The sequence below is a fragment of the Oncorhynchus mykiss genome, chromosome 5 (genome assembly GCF_013265735.2).
Source record: "Oncorhynchus mykiss isolate Arlee chromosome 5, USDA_OmykA_1.1, whole genome shotgun sequence".
In the NCBI taxonomy this organism is placed as follows: domain Eukaryota; kingdom Metazoa; phylum Chordata; class Actinopteri; order Salmoniformes; family Salmonidae; genus Oncorhynchus; species Oncorhynchus mykiss.
Window position 1 is genome coordinate 69,949,546 of NC_048569.1, and position 13,396 is coordinate 69,962,941.

General features: G+C 44.2%; 1 protein-coding gene across 1 annotated transcript in view; it reads right to left on the reverse strand.

The window, feature by feature from the left end:
- Positions 1 to 658: 658 nt before the first annotated feature.
- LOC110524459 overlaps positions 659 to 13,396 on the reverse strand; it is a 54,514-nt gene continuing 41,776 nt past the window's right edge. The window contains exons 9-12 of the mRNA XM_036979053.1: positions 12,890 to 13,396; positions 7,535 to 7,867; positions 5,595 to 5,678; positions 659 to 2,433 (exon numbers count right to left, since the gene is read on the reverse strand). The exon at positions 12,890 to 13,396 is cut by the window's right edge and continues 864 nt beyond it. Of these exons, the coding sequence (XP_036834948.1) occupies positions 2,185 to 2,433; positions 5,595 to 5,678; positions 7,535 to 7,867; positions 12,890 to 13,396 (1,173 nt within the window). The 3' untranslated portion in view covers positions 659 to 2,184. The remainder of the gene's footprint in view (positions 2,434 to 5,594; positions 5,679 to 7,534; positions 7,868 to 12,889) is intronic.

The following is a 13,396-nucleotide window of genomic DNA, read 5'->3' on the forward strand; positions in this document are numbered from 1 at the left end:
GCCTGTAATCGAACCCACAAATGATGATGCTCCAGATACTCAACTAGTCTAAAGAAGGCCAGTGTTATTGCTTCTTTAATCAAAACAACAGTTTACAGCTGTACTAACATAATTGCAAAAGGGTTTTCTCATGATCAATTAGCCATTTAAAATGATAAACTTGGATTAGCTAACACAACGTGCCATTGGAACACAGGAGTGATGGTTGCTGGTAATGGGTATATGTAGATATTCCATTAAAAATCAGCCATTTCCAGGTACAATAGTCATTTACAACAGTAACAATGTCTACACTGTATTTCTATCAATGTGATGTTATTTTAATGGACAATTCTTTTTTGCTTTTCTTTCAAAAACAAGGACATTTCTAAGTGACCCCAAACCTTTGAACGGTAGTGTGTGTATATATACAGTGCCTTGCGAAAGTATTCGGCCCCCTTGAACTTTGCAACCTTTTGCCACATTTCAGGCTTCAAACATAAAGATATAAAACTATTTTTTTGTGAAGAATCAACAACAAGTGGGACACAATCATGAAGTAGAACGACATTTATTGGATATTTCAAACTTTTTTAACAAATCAAAAACTGAAAAATTGGGCGTGCAAAATTATTCAGCCCCCTTAAGTTAATACTTTGTAGCGCCACCTTTTGCTGCGATTACAGCTGTAAGTCGCTTGGGGTATGTCTCTATCAGTTTTGCACATCGAGAGACTGAAATTCTTTCCCATTCCTCCTTGCAAAACAGCTCGAGCTCAGTGAGGTTGGATGGAGAGCACAAAAAATAACTAACCACATTAGCATTCCTATATCGCCATTCTAACCATTTTCATATAAAGAGCTTTACACAAAAGTGAAAAACAAGGCTATGGCCTTCAATGTGTTCATTAAATATGCATGTAGGCTTGGATTATAATAATTGTTTACCAAATGGAAACTGCACCGGGCATAACTAATCTTTTAAAGATGCCAATAGAGTACCTATGCCAACGTTTTCTCTTCCCGACCACTCAATAAATGTCATTAATTTATTCAGCGAATAAAATAATGCATGCCCATATTGCTGATCACAACATTGCTTATGCCGACTCGGGTGTCAACAGAATCCCCAAGGTATTAAGCACCCATCTGAATGGAAACGGAGGAAGCAAGAGACAGATGGAGGGTGGGATGAGAGAGATAGAGATAAACACTGTGCTGTAGAGTTGGAACCCTGAATGAATCCTCAAATAGGGAAATGTGGATTATTCAGCAGTAGCCTTTGTTTTCCCAAAGAGAGTAGATAACAGGAGAGAGAAACCAGCTGTTGATAGCACAGAGCGCCTCTGATTGGCTGTCTCAGAGGAACTACTTTGGGAAGCCGGTGCTGACCGGCCAGTTGATGGATCAGCCGTGGGCATGTGAGTGACGAGGGCCCCACTGATTGTGTTCACTCACAAGGTTTTGCCCTGCCCGATCAATCCCCAAACTGCACATTTGGCATTGAAATGACTGTGATACTCCAGACTGTAGTAACATGGTCATCATACTGTAGACAAAGTGTTTATGCTGCTGTTTCCAGCTAGCTACTTCAGGAGGAAGCATGTTTGTTTTATTTGAATCCCCTTTCTTTTCCTCCTAAGGATTGAGTGGAAAAAGGTTTTGTGGAAAAGGGTTTTGTATTTCTTGTTACTTAACCAAACATATTGATAAAGATAATGTGATTTAATGAAGGTTGTTTCATGTTAGACAGTTTTCAAAACATCAGAGAATCTGGAGCCGGATTTGCTGTGAATCCCATAATGGGAATGCATACATCATTATGATCATGCTACTGCACCATATGGATTTGTTTGTTTACAAACCATCTGTCATATTACAACTTGCATGAACAATCATAAATTAGCGAGTTTAAACATGAACACATCTCATTGTGTATACATTGAACACTCCCACACGTTTGAATCAGCTAGGTCTTTCATCTAGAAGTGGGGCTAGAGACGCTATCTTAACGAGTAAACAAGGAGGAGTGTTAAAAACAGACCCTAAATCAGAGTGAAAGCAAGGCTGCAGAGTCCATTTATTTCTGCCAGCCTAGAGTAATGGTGTGAAAGATGCTGGGACTGAAGATGAGGCTTTGTGAGAGGAGGGTGTCCATTCATTTTGAGGAGGACGACTTCGGGCCTCCACTGTCCTGGCCTGTAGATCATGGGTCTGGTAAGGTCATTGGTGCTACTGCTGTCTCCTGCTGGGTTTCAGTGGGACGGACTTTGGCCTTGTCCGTCACCACTGTACCCCCTCCTTTGGCTTCTATTTTGACCCCTGCTTTGGGTCTTCCTCTGGCTTTCCCCTCTGCCCCCTGGACCCCGGCCCTCTGCTTCCTACTGGCCCTCTGAGCCTTATTCTTCAGATAGGTCTCCTCCAGTTGGAACAACAGATCCTCCAACATCCCCACCTGAGCAGAAAACAATTCAAAACACAAGAGAACAGAACAAGTTACAATGTGCTATAAGCAATAACTAACACTTTTCACGTGGAGACAGATTTTCCAGAGGAGCATGAGGTTATATAGATTGTGTGTTGCGAGCCAAGCCCAGCAGCTCAACCCCTTCTCTCCTCTCTGCCCCACCAGGGAAGTAATTACCTGGTAGAGATGTAGGGTTTGGCCTGTACCTCCCTCATTCATTTGTGAGGTGAAGGCTTGGCGTGGGAATTTACTGTGCCCAGCCCGCGCTCATACAGGAGAAAGGGAGGAGGAGAAAGGGAGTGAAATATGAAAGTGAATGTATGATGAAGAGATGAATTTACAAAAGCCTATTTGGAGTACCGGGGAGAGATGGAGAGGGAGCACTCAAAGTGAGACTGAGGTGAGAGCGAAGGAGAGAGAGTGGGGGAAATAAAAGAATGAAAGAAACTGAAAGAGAAACAGTGAGATAGAGGGGAGATACAATATAGAGACTGAAAGAGACAGGGTGAGAGAGGGATGTGTGTGTTGTGAGTGACAGAGGAGCCAGTCTGATGGTGGAGGTGGTGGTGCTGGGGTGTCTGTTTCTATTAGTGGGATCTGAGACCCAACTCCACAGCCATACCCTAGGGATTCACCTAAACTCAGAGCAGGAGAAGCGGGGCTGAGACATTGACTGGTTCAACCCCATCCTGCACTTTCTCACCCTAAATACGCTCTCCACACTTCCCTCCCATGCATCTTAGAACCTGGGACTCCATTTGAACAACAATTAGCCTCTCCATTGGTGTGCAGGCCGCATCTGCACCACGTTCTATATGAAAACAGCAGCAACTTCAGAGGGCCCAGGGCTGACTGAGGTGGCTGTGCTATCTATCTATTTGTTTATTTGGATCCCAATTATCTTTTGCAGAAGCAGCAGCTACTCTTCCTGGGGTCCAGGGAGTAACAAAACACTGATACACAAGAACAGTCACACAAATGTACAATATACAAACACAATACAACAAAAAATACAAACAATACAACAACAAAAATTGTGTGTTAGAGTATCTTTGTGTGTGTGTCTATGGAGTCTGCCATGCCATGCCCAAGGAGCTGAGCTGTGATATGACACCTGTCAAAGTGTCTATCAAACCTGTCAGCTCTCATCACCACGGTGACGGAGTGTTACCCTATTGACTGACACTCAATGTATTCAAACTAGCCCAGTCCATACAGCCCTTAAAACATTTAGTGACCTTTTCACTGTTCCAAGTCAAATGAGTTTCTAAATCAATAAAAATGAAACGTTGTGGTGAGTCACATTTCAGGACTACTTTGTAGTTTAGCTTTGTGTTGTTTGAGCACAGACTAATGTACAAGCACTCACCGATGCACTGCTCTTAAGCTTTTCCATCTTTCCAGGGAGGGGTTGGAAATATTCTGAAGTTTGAGTAAAACACTACAGCGCTGCGGTGAATTCCACATTTCTTATAGATATTTTATGGAGCGGAAAACATTGATGCCGTCTGTCTGCCGGAACTGGGGAAAGTGCAGTTATTTTTAAGTCATTTATTTACAGCAAGGGCCAATGTCCTTATAATGACTGGCCAAAAACAAACAGGAAAACAATGTGTATGCAGACCTGTGTCAGAATCAAGTCGTCATTTCTATTTGTTAGTTAATGCCCTGCTGATTTATGCCAGTTGAAGAGAGCCGAAAGGAAAATGAACTTGCCACCTCTAATATTTCTCTAGGCGTCGAGTAGCCGCACTCAATAAATTATTGTGTTGAGAAAAGGTTGGTTGTCACTCTCAGGATATATGAAGCAAATACTGGCGGGCATTGATTATAGATTTTACAGGTCTGAGGATGGGAGATTTTATGACCTTATGCACTTTATAGTGGATGGGTGCATGTATGCTAGCACAGGCTAATTTGCACATACAGTAACAGTACAGGCATGGCTGAGTGGAGGATAAGGTAGCCTACATTACTTGCAGTGCTTCCAATTTCCACAGCCTTATGGCCTTACATCTCAACTGATTTTAGACACAGTGCAGATAACTCAGCGAAAATTACACCCGCTACAATGACGGTAAATTACAATGTGAATTCAACATGCACAATAAATTCAGGGTGACTAACCAATAATATAGTCTTGAGTTAGAAAATGTGATGTTAGTTATCGTAAGTAAAGCTTGACCTTTCAGTGAAAATCAGTTAAATATCAAAATAGGGAAGTACTATAATGTCCCATTGAATAATTCAAGTAAATTACAACCATTACTGTATCCATTACAGCGATTACATGTTTAAACATTGAAACAGAAACAGCTTGCCAGCCCAGCCCTTTTCTGCTCAGTTTGAAAGACTCTGCATAGGAATGATGTATGGGTCAGATAGGGAGTGAAAAGACCCATCCACCAGCGCTGGGCTCAGCCTATGGCAGTTGGCTTTTAAGGTGTGAGTATGTGTCGATATGCGTGTGTGTGTGTGATAGAGTATGTGTGTATGTCAATGTGTGTGCATGATTAATACAGCCCATCACTAACGGCTGTGGTCATGCTCCACTGGGTGTGAGATAGACTGACCCAGTGATGCACTGCACTGCCCTGCGTCAACCCCCCTCCCATACCCACAAGGCAACAACTCCACACAGGACAGAGCATGGAAATGCAATCAGGGATATTGTAATGTGATTTATCTTTGATTTTCAGCTGTCCAACAAGGCTCCAGCCCTACAGAACTTGATGTTTATACGCTGATCTGCATTACAGTATCTCAGTAGCTTTACACTGGGTTTTGTTCTCAAGCCAAGTCTGTTTGCAGTACTACGTACCGTAGTGAGATGAAATGCCAAAGCCTCACTAATTAACAAAGAAAATAATTTGGTCTGAAAAATGAAATGGGCCTCTCCCTCCTGGGAGCCATGCCATTTGAAAGTTCAGCAGGCATTGTTCATCTTAATAGAGGTGACAGGCGTGCCACAAGGATATCCCAACGCAAAATATATATATTTTTTCCTGATTTGATATGTCAAATCATCATTTAAATTTTGTTGGGAGAATGCTAAGCGTGTGTTTGGAGGGTACAGTGTAGACGTTGGTATTTCCATCCCCTCGTCCCCTCCTCGTTCTCATTGTCATTTTCCCATTCTCTCTATTTACCTTTTGCATTTCATTCCACACACGTTCTCTATCAGTCCGCCTTCCTTCAAGGGTGTCCATGGTGTCTGCCATTAGAGCCTGCAGCTGTGGGCCCGAGATAAAGATTATCAGAGCGCAATTCACACACCAGCAATAACTTCTCTAAACACAGACTTAAAAGCTAATTAAAAAATCATTTGTCGGATGATTATTTTTACAACTCATTCCTCATACAATGAGGGCTGCCATCTTGTCTTTTTTCTACATGGAGAGAAGCCTGGATGCTGTGGCCTTCCACAGCAGCGGTGGGCTAGGGGAGACAATGTGGACAAATTGACAAACAGCACTCGTCCATCCAACAACCTCTCAGTCTCACATCAGAATTTAACATTCATCCATGTTTCTCACATGTAACATTTCTAAGTGTTTAAGGTAAAGTTTAGCCATTAACGCCAAATTCTTAATGTTAGGCATTAACTCCGAATGGGTTAAGGTTTGGGAAAGGCTTAAAACAACAAAAAAAAACATTGTATTACTGAATTCAAATATGTTCCTTTGGAACCAGAGGCAGATGCTTATGCCCATCCACCATACCCGCGCACAATGCCATAGCAAAACCAAAACCAACTTGAAGGTAACAGCGCTCACTGTTGCCCCTAGTGGCCGTTTTCCATGTAATCTCCTGACGTCCTCAGACATGGATGGATGTAGAATACTGACTTGTATCACGGGTGACCTGCTTGCATCCATCAAGGTGCGTGGGAGGAGGTAATATACATGGGGCTGCACTTTGGAGCCCATTTATTTGCAGCACTAACTCTTAACTGAACCCTTACCATAAGCAAAAACCTTTTTCCTTGTGGGGACCGGTGAAGAGCTGAAATCTCCCCATTAGGATAGTAAAAACACACACACACAAACACACACACACACACACACACGGCTGGCTGGTACACCTGCTTTCACAACACAAATACCTTTCCCCCTTCTTCTCCAGACACAGGACACTTTTCTGGGGGGCAATTCACCAGCATACAGCGTGTGTTCTGAATTATTACATTTCCTGAGAGAGAGCGCTCGCCGGTAAAAGTTTTTTTTTGGTCTCCGGCCGGACATCCACTGAAACTTCAGAGAACTCTATAGTTCAGTTGGTAGAGCATGGCGCTTGCCACGCCAGAATAGTGGGTTCGATTCCCAGGACCACCCGCATGTAAAATGTATCCACGCACTGTAAGTCGCTTTGGATAAAAGAGTCTGCTAAACAGCATAAATTTTAACTAAAGGCAGAGCAGCTCCCAGTACTGAGTGACTGTGCCAAAATATCCACTAAAAGAGCTGGGTATTTAAACTGATTCACTGACAGAAATATAATTATATTGGACATGTGTTTTTCTCCTTGCCTGTTGAAAGGAGGCACATCGTCATATCGTCATGACTCCAGTGTATGCGACAGCCGACCCCATTACTGTACTGTAATATCTGTGGTAGTAGAAGCTGTCATGGCTGTTGTTGCCTAAACAAACATGGCCCCTCTCTCCTGGTCTCTATTCATGGTAGATTTGGTTGCAATATCACAGCCACTGTGCTGCTCTATTTTAGTAAAGAGGCAATTATAGAGCTTCAGCAGCACAGCACACGGTATACCTGAATGAGACTTGCATACACCACCTCTTCCATTTCTGTTTCCCTATTCCCTCCTGTTATCTACTCTCTCTGGGAAAGCAAAGGTCTCTCTCTCTCTTTCCTATCCTATATATTTTTTGTGGCCCGTGTGCTGTTAAAGTGCTCCTAGATAACAACACCTCAGGCCTAGGAGAGACCTCTTATCCACGCCTGTACCGCCTCTGATATTACCAGAGTGGTGTTGAGGTCGCTGCGTCCTGTTGTGTGTCAGTGCACAGAGAATGAGTCAGTACTAGGTAGGCATTTCAAAGTTTGGCCAGAGACTGTTGGTTGCTTACCAGTGAGGTCTCTGCGTGGCTGAGGTCCTGCAGGTAGGGGGCGACAGCGAGCTCAGCCAGCGCCTGGTGGAGGATGACGGTCTGCTCCCTGCTGCGTTGGATCTGTCCCAGGTAGCCAGCATACTGCAGCCTCTCCACAAGCCCAGACCCTGGGGAAAAACCTGCCTGTTGTCTTGGAACAAACACAGCGTGTGAGAAACAAGGAAACATGGGAAAAATAAAACTTGTAAACCACACCCCCTTCTCTCTTTTCGCTCGGCCCTGTTGATCACTAATCACACATTTTTCAAACAGCTGAAGTCGGACGTTTACATACACCTTAGCCAAATACATTTAAACTTGGTTTTTCACAATTCCTGACATTTAATCCTAGTAAAAATGCCATGTCTTAGGTCAGTTAGGATCACCACTTTATTTTAAGAATGTGAAATGTTAATAGTTGAGAGAATGACTTATTTCAGCTTTTATTTCTTTCATCACATTCCCAGTGGGTCAGAAGTTTACATACACTCAATTAGTATTTGGTAGCATTGCCTTTAAATTGTTTAACTTGGGTCAAACGTGTCAGGTAGTCTTCCACAAGCTTCCCACAACAAGTTGGGAGAATTTTGGCCCATTCCTCCTGAGAGAGCTGGTGTAACAATCAGGCTTGTAGGCCTCCTTGCTCACACGCCTTTTCAGTTCTGCCCGCACATTTTCTATGGGATTGAGGTCAGGGCTCTGTGACAGCAACTCCAATACCTTGACTTTGTTGTCCTTAAGCCATTTTGCCACAACTTTGGAAGTATGCTTGGGGTCATTGTCCATTTGGAAGACCCATTTGCGACCAAGCTTTAACTTCCTGACTGATGTCTTGAGATGTTGCTTCAATATATCCACATAATGTTTCTCCCTCATGATGCCATCTATTTTCTGAAGTACACCAGTCCCCCCTGCAGCAAAGCAACCCCACAACACGGTTGGGATGGTGTTCTTCGGCTTGCAAGCCTCCCCCTTTTTCCTCCAAACATAACGATGGTCATTATGGTCAAACAGTTCTATTTTTTGTTTCATCAGACCAGAGGACATTTCTCCAAAAAGTACGATCTTTGTCCCCATGTGCAGTTGCAAACCGTAGTCTGGCTTTATGGCGGTTTTGGAGCAATGGATTCTTCCTTGCTGAGCGGCCTTTCAAGTTAGGTCGACATAGGACTTGTGTACCTGTTTCCTCCAGCATCTCCACAAGGTCCTTTGCTGTTGTTCAGGGATTGATTTGCACTTTTCGCACCAAAGTACGTTCATCTCTAGGAGACAGAACGCGTCTCCTTCCTGAACGGTATGACGGCTACATGGTCCCATGGTGTTTATACTTGCGTACTATTGTTTGTTCAGATGAAGGTGGTACCTTCAGGCCTTTGGAAATTCCTCCCAAGGATGAACCAGACTTGTGGAGGTCTACATGAGGTCTTGGCTGATTTATTTTGATTTTCCCATGATGTCAAGCAAAGAGCCACTGAGTTTGAAGGTAGGCCTTGAAATACATCCACAGGTACACCTCCAATTGACTCAAATGATGTCAATTAGCCTACCAGAAGCTTTGAAAGCCATGACATCATTTTCTGGAATTTTCCAAGCTGTTTAAAGGCACAGTCAACCCACTGGAATTGTGATACAGTGAATTATAAGTGAAATAATCTGTCTGTAAACAATTGTTGGAAAATGTACTTCTGTCATGTACAAAGTAGATGTCCTAACCGACTTGCCAAAACTATAGTTTGTTAACAAGTAATGTGTGGAGTGGTTGAAAAACGAGTTTTAATGACTCCAACCTAAGTGTATGTAAACTTCCGACTTCATTATGTCACTGTCACACTGCGCAATTGTCTGTACCGGTTCATTATACATTTGAATTTTCAAGCGACAACAGTGGGGTGATTAAACGGGGATTGCTGGCCACTACATGGTCTACTACAAAACACTGAACAACAAATGAGCATAGATCGTCAGCAGGATTAGCATTTTGCTGAGTTTTGGAGTATTGACAGCTGTTAACACAGTTCCATAAGGACAAGTGTCAAAGGTCCTTCCTCCAGTGGTATCTAATCTAAGTAGCTGGCGCTTCCTGAAGCGATCCATCACTGAAGATATCTTTTGGCATATCTCCCGTTGTGTTCTTTCTCCACCCGCTGGAACCTGACAAAGTGCCCAGGCCCTTTTATTCCAAGGCAACAAAAGGCTGAAAATCATGTTGAAAAATTGTGATTTTCTTTTTGTGGGACAACACCCCACCTCTACCCCTCCTCTCGCAGACCTCAAGGTTTTGTTTTGTCCTGGCCTGCCTCCCTTCTCGGTTTACTTTCAACATCCCAACGAGGGAAAAAACAACACATTCCTTTACAAGCTATGCTGTTTTGTTGTGCTTTGCTCCCCCTGAATATTTCATATAATTATTTTCTTGTATTACTCCCTCCTACCCTTCACATGCAATGTTTGGGATGCTACAGAGCAGAGCAATACAAGGCAAACAGCGTAGTAATAGAGTTAGATTTGTATTGTAATTATGTACAGTATTAAAATTTGTTAACCCACACCTTTATGCCAATGCTTTTACTGCCTGTATGATATTGCTAGTTAAACTATGCAAATGATCAAATTGTTGGTGCCTACTGTAAAATATTTTAATCTACATCTCTATATGTTAGCATACTGTTCCTATATGAAGACCCAGAACATATGCAGATGTATTTCATGAACAAATATTTTAAAATACTACATCTAAAGCAGCAGACGTGAAAAACCCATCCCGATTTTAAAATTAAAAAATGTAGCATTGCGCGCTTCACGGCTCTACCAAATGCATGCAGCACACATCAAATAATTGTACACTAATTGTTGGAGGGCGTTCAAGCTGCATTTGTCTAGATGCATCGCAACATAATAGGATTTCTTTGAGCCTTCTCAGCTGCAGAGTGACTAATTTAATAACCATTGTGTCTCTGCATCTCATAGAGCTGGTGTTACAGATGCAGATGTAATTACAATTATGATGCTTCTGAAATCGATAGCCAGAGCTCTGCTGTGCGGCTCCAAATGAAATCTCCTCTTTAGTTTGCATTGTCCATTTCAAGAGAAAAAAGGGGTCAGTGATCAACCAGTTGAATTATTGAGAGCAGCGGGAGGAGAGAGCGAGTTCGTCGGTGACAGGGCTGTCTATGTGGTGGCAAGGAGTCCGCTTGACCTGCAGCCATGCTGAACAGGGGCCACGGGAGAGAGCAGCATGTGTGATTCTGTGTGTGTGTGTGTCTCTCTCTCTGTGTGTGTGTCTCCCTGTCTGTGTGTGTGTGAGGGAAAGTGTGTGCATGCGTGCGTGTGTGTATGTGTAATTCGATTGTGAGTCTCCCTCAGGCCACATGCTGCTTAGTAAACCCGAGACAGGATCGAGACACAGCACACCAATCAGGGAACTGGCATGGCCTGCACTGGAAGAAATGAGCACTCCGATTACTAGGGACAAGCACATTTTAACAACAACAACGACGACAGTGCAAACAACTTCCCCACAAAGTCTTTGTTACAAGCCACTCTGAAGCTCCATTCTACTTCATTCATTACTGTTCATTCCCTTTCAAAACACACAACGTAATTCATTACTGAATAGTTGTACAACTAATGGCTATAGTACGCACGTGAGTAGAAAGGGGTGTGTATGTATGTGTGTGTGGTTCTCTTCAGGTAAGCAAGAGAGAGCTGCTATGAGTGAATTCATTTCTTGCAGATAAGAGGACCCCACATTATCGTTTTGAAAAAACAATCAATAGTTCATCTCAGATCTCAAAGAGATAAGCCTTGTGTACATTTAGTTCTGCTCTCCACATAACCTGTACTTTCCTTTTACATGCTTCTATGGTCTTCCTCTTTATAAGGATTATTAAAGTAATAACAAAAAGACATCAAGGACACCACAGTCCTCCTAGAAATCATCTTCATTATGGAAATGTTGTCTTTGAAAATGTAGTAATTATGATCCACATTATGTCCTGATAACGAGCTAAAATAAGTTACCATTGTTGCTTGATTACAGAACATTTTCTTACTCAACCAATTCCAGCGATTTTAGGAAATAAGTGGGTACTGCCACATTAAAATGACAAACTATGTGTGAACTGTTATCATGGTACAAAATACGAGAGAAAGCATTTAAAAATAAGATAGTTACTGTGATGCATCTGAACAAACGTTGCTTAAATATGACAGACAGTTCTGACTTAATAGGCTCTTACCAGTGCTGCCTAGCCGTCTGTTAACGCTGCTGCCTAGCCGTCTGGTAACGCAGCTGCCTAGCTGTCTGGTAACGGCGCTGCCTAGCCGTCTGGTAACGGCGCTGCCTAGCCGTCTGGTAACGGCGCTGCCTATCCGTCTGGTAACGGCGCTGCCTAGCCGTCTGGTAACGGCGCTGCCTAGCCGTCTGGTAACGGCGCTGCCTAGCCGTCTGGTAACGGCGCTGCCTAGCCGTCTGGTAATGCTGCTGCCTAGCCGTCTGATAACGGCGCTGCCTAGCCGTCTGGTAACGGCGCTGCCTAGCCGTCTGGTAACGGCGCTGCCTAGCCGTCTGGTAATGCTGCTGCCTAGCCGTCTGGTAACGCTGCTGCCTAGCTGTCTCTTAACGCTGCTGCCTAGCATGCTGACCTGACACGTGTCAGATCAGGGCTAGGGTCAGGGCTAAAATAGAAGTCATTCCTATTTGTGACGCAGATCGCGTCGAAAGTCCTGCCTCTCCCATCTCCTCATTGCTTTATAGAAGCAGGTACCCACGTGCCATCTCCTCATTGGTTATACCCACGTGGGTGATTGAGAGAAGAACTGTTTTGCCGGTTGTCGTGGTAAAAGTGTAGATGCCGATCACCATATAATTTCAAAGATGAAAAAGCCTGGAAGGAGGAGAGATGACTAGAAATGATTCAGTTGGCCGTTTTATGTGTGGATTCATTGTTGGAGTAGAAGACCTTGATCATTTCAGGTAAAATAACTCAATGTTTGTATCCCAGGACAAATTAGCCATCAACAGCAAGCTAGCTAAATAGGACAGATTAGCTAGCAAGCTAACTAGCTAAATTGCCATACATGTTTAATGCTTTTCGACCTGTCCCGAAATTAATATCATTGGTTCAGAGTTTGTTTTGATATTTTAACCTGCGTGTCGTGATCACTTTTGGTGTAGGGGGACAAAATAAATGTAAGCACGATAGAGCAGGCGCACAGTCGGTTTGGGTTCTGCGTAACCGTCTCTTAATGCTGCTGCCTAGCCGTCTGTTAAAGCTGCTGCCTAGCCGTCTGTTAACGCCGCTGCCTAGCCGTCTGTTAACGCCGCTGCCTAGCCGTCTGGATAACGCCGCTGCCTAGCCGTCTGGTAACGCCGCTGCCTAGCCGTCTGGTAACGCCGCTGCCTAGCCGTCTGGTAACGCCGCTGCCTAGCCGTCTGGTAACGCCGCTGCCTAGCCGTCTGGTAACGCCGCTGCCTAGCCGTCTGGTAACGCCGCTGCCTAGCCGTCTGGTAACGCCGCTGCCTAGCCGTCTGGTAACGCCGCTGCCTAGCCGTCTGGTAACGCCGCTGCCTAGCCGTCTGGTAACGCCGCTGCCTAGCCGTCTGGTAACGCCGCTGCCTAGCCGTCTCTTAACGCTGCTGCCTAGCCGTCTCTTAAGCCGTCTCTTAACGCTGCTGCCTAGCCGTCTCTTAAGCAGTCTCTTAACGCTGCTGCCTAGCCGTCTCTTAAGCAGTCTCTTAACGCTGCTGCCTAGCCGTCTCTTAACGCTGCTGCCTAGCTGTCTGGTAACGCCGCTGCCTAGCCGTCTGGTAACGCCGCTGCCTAGCCGTCTGGTAACGCC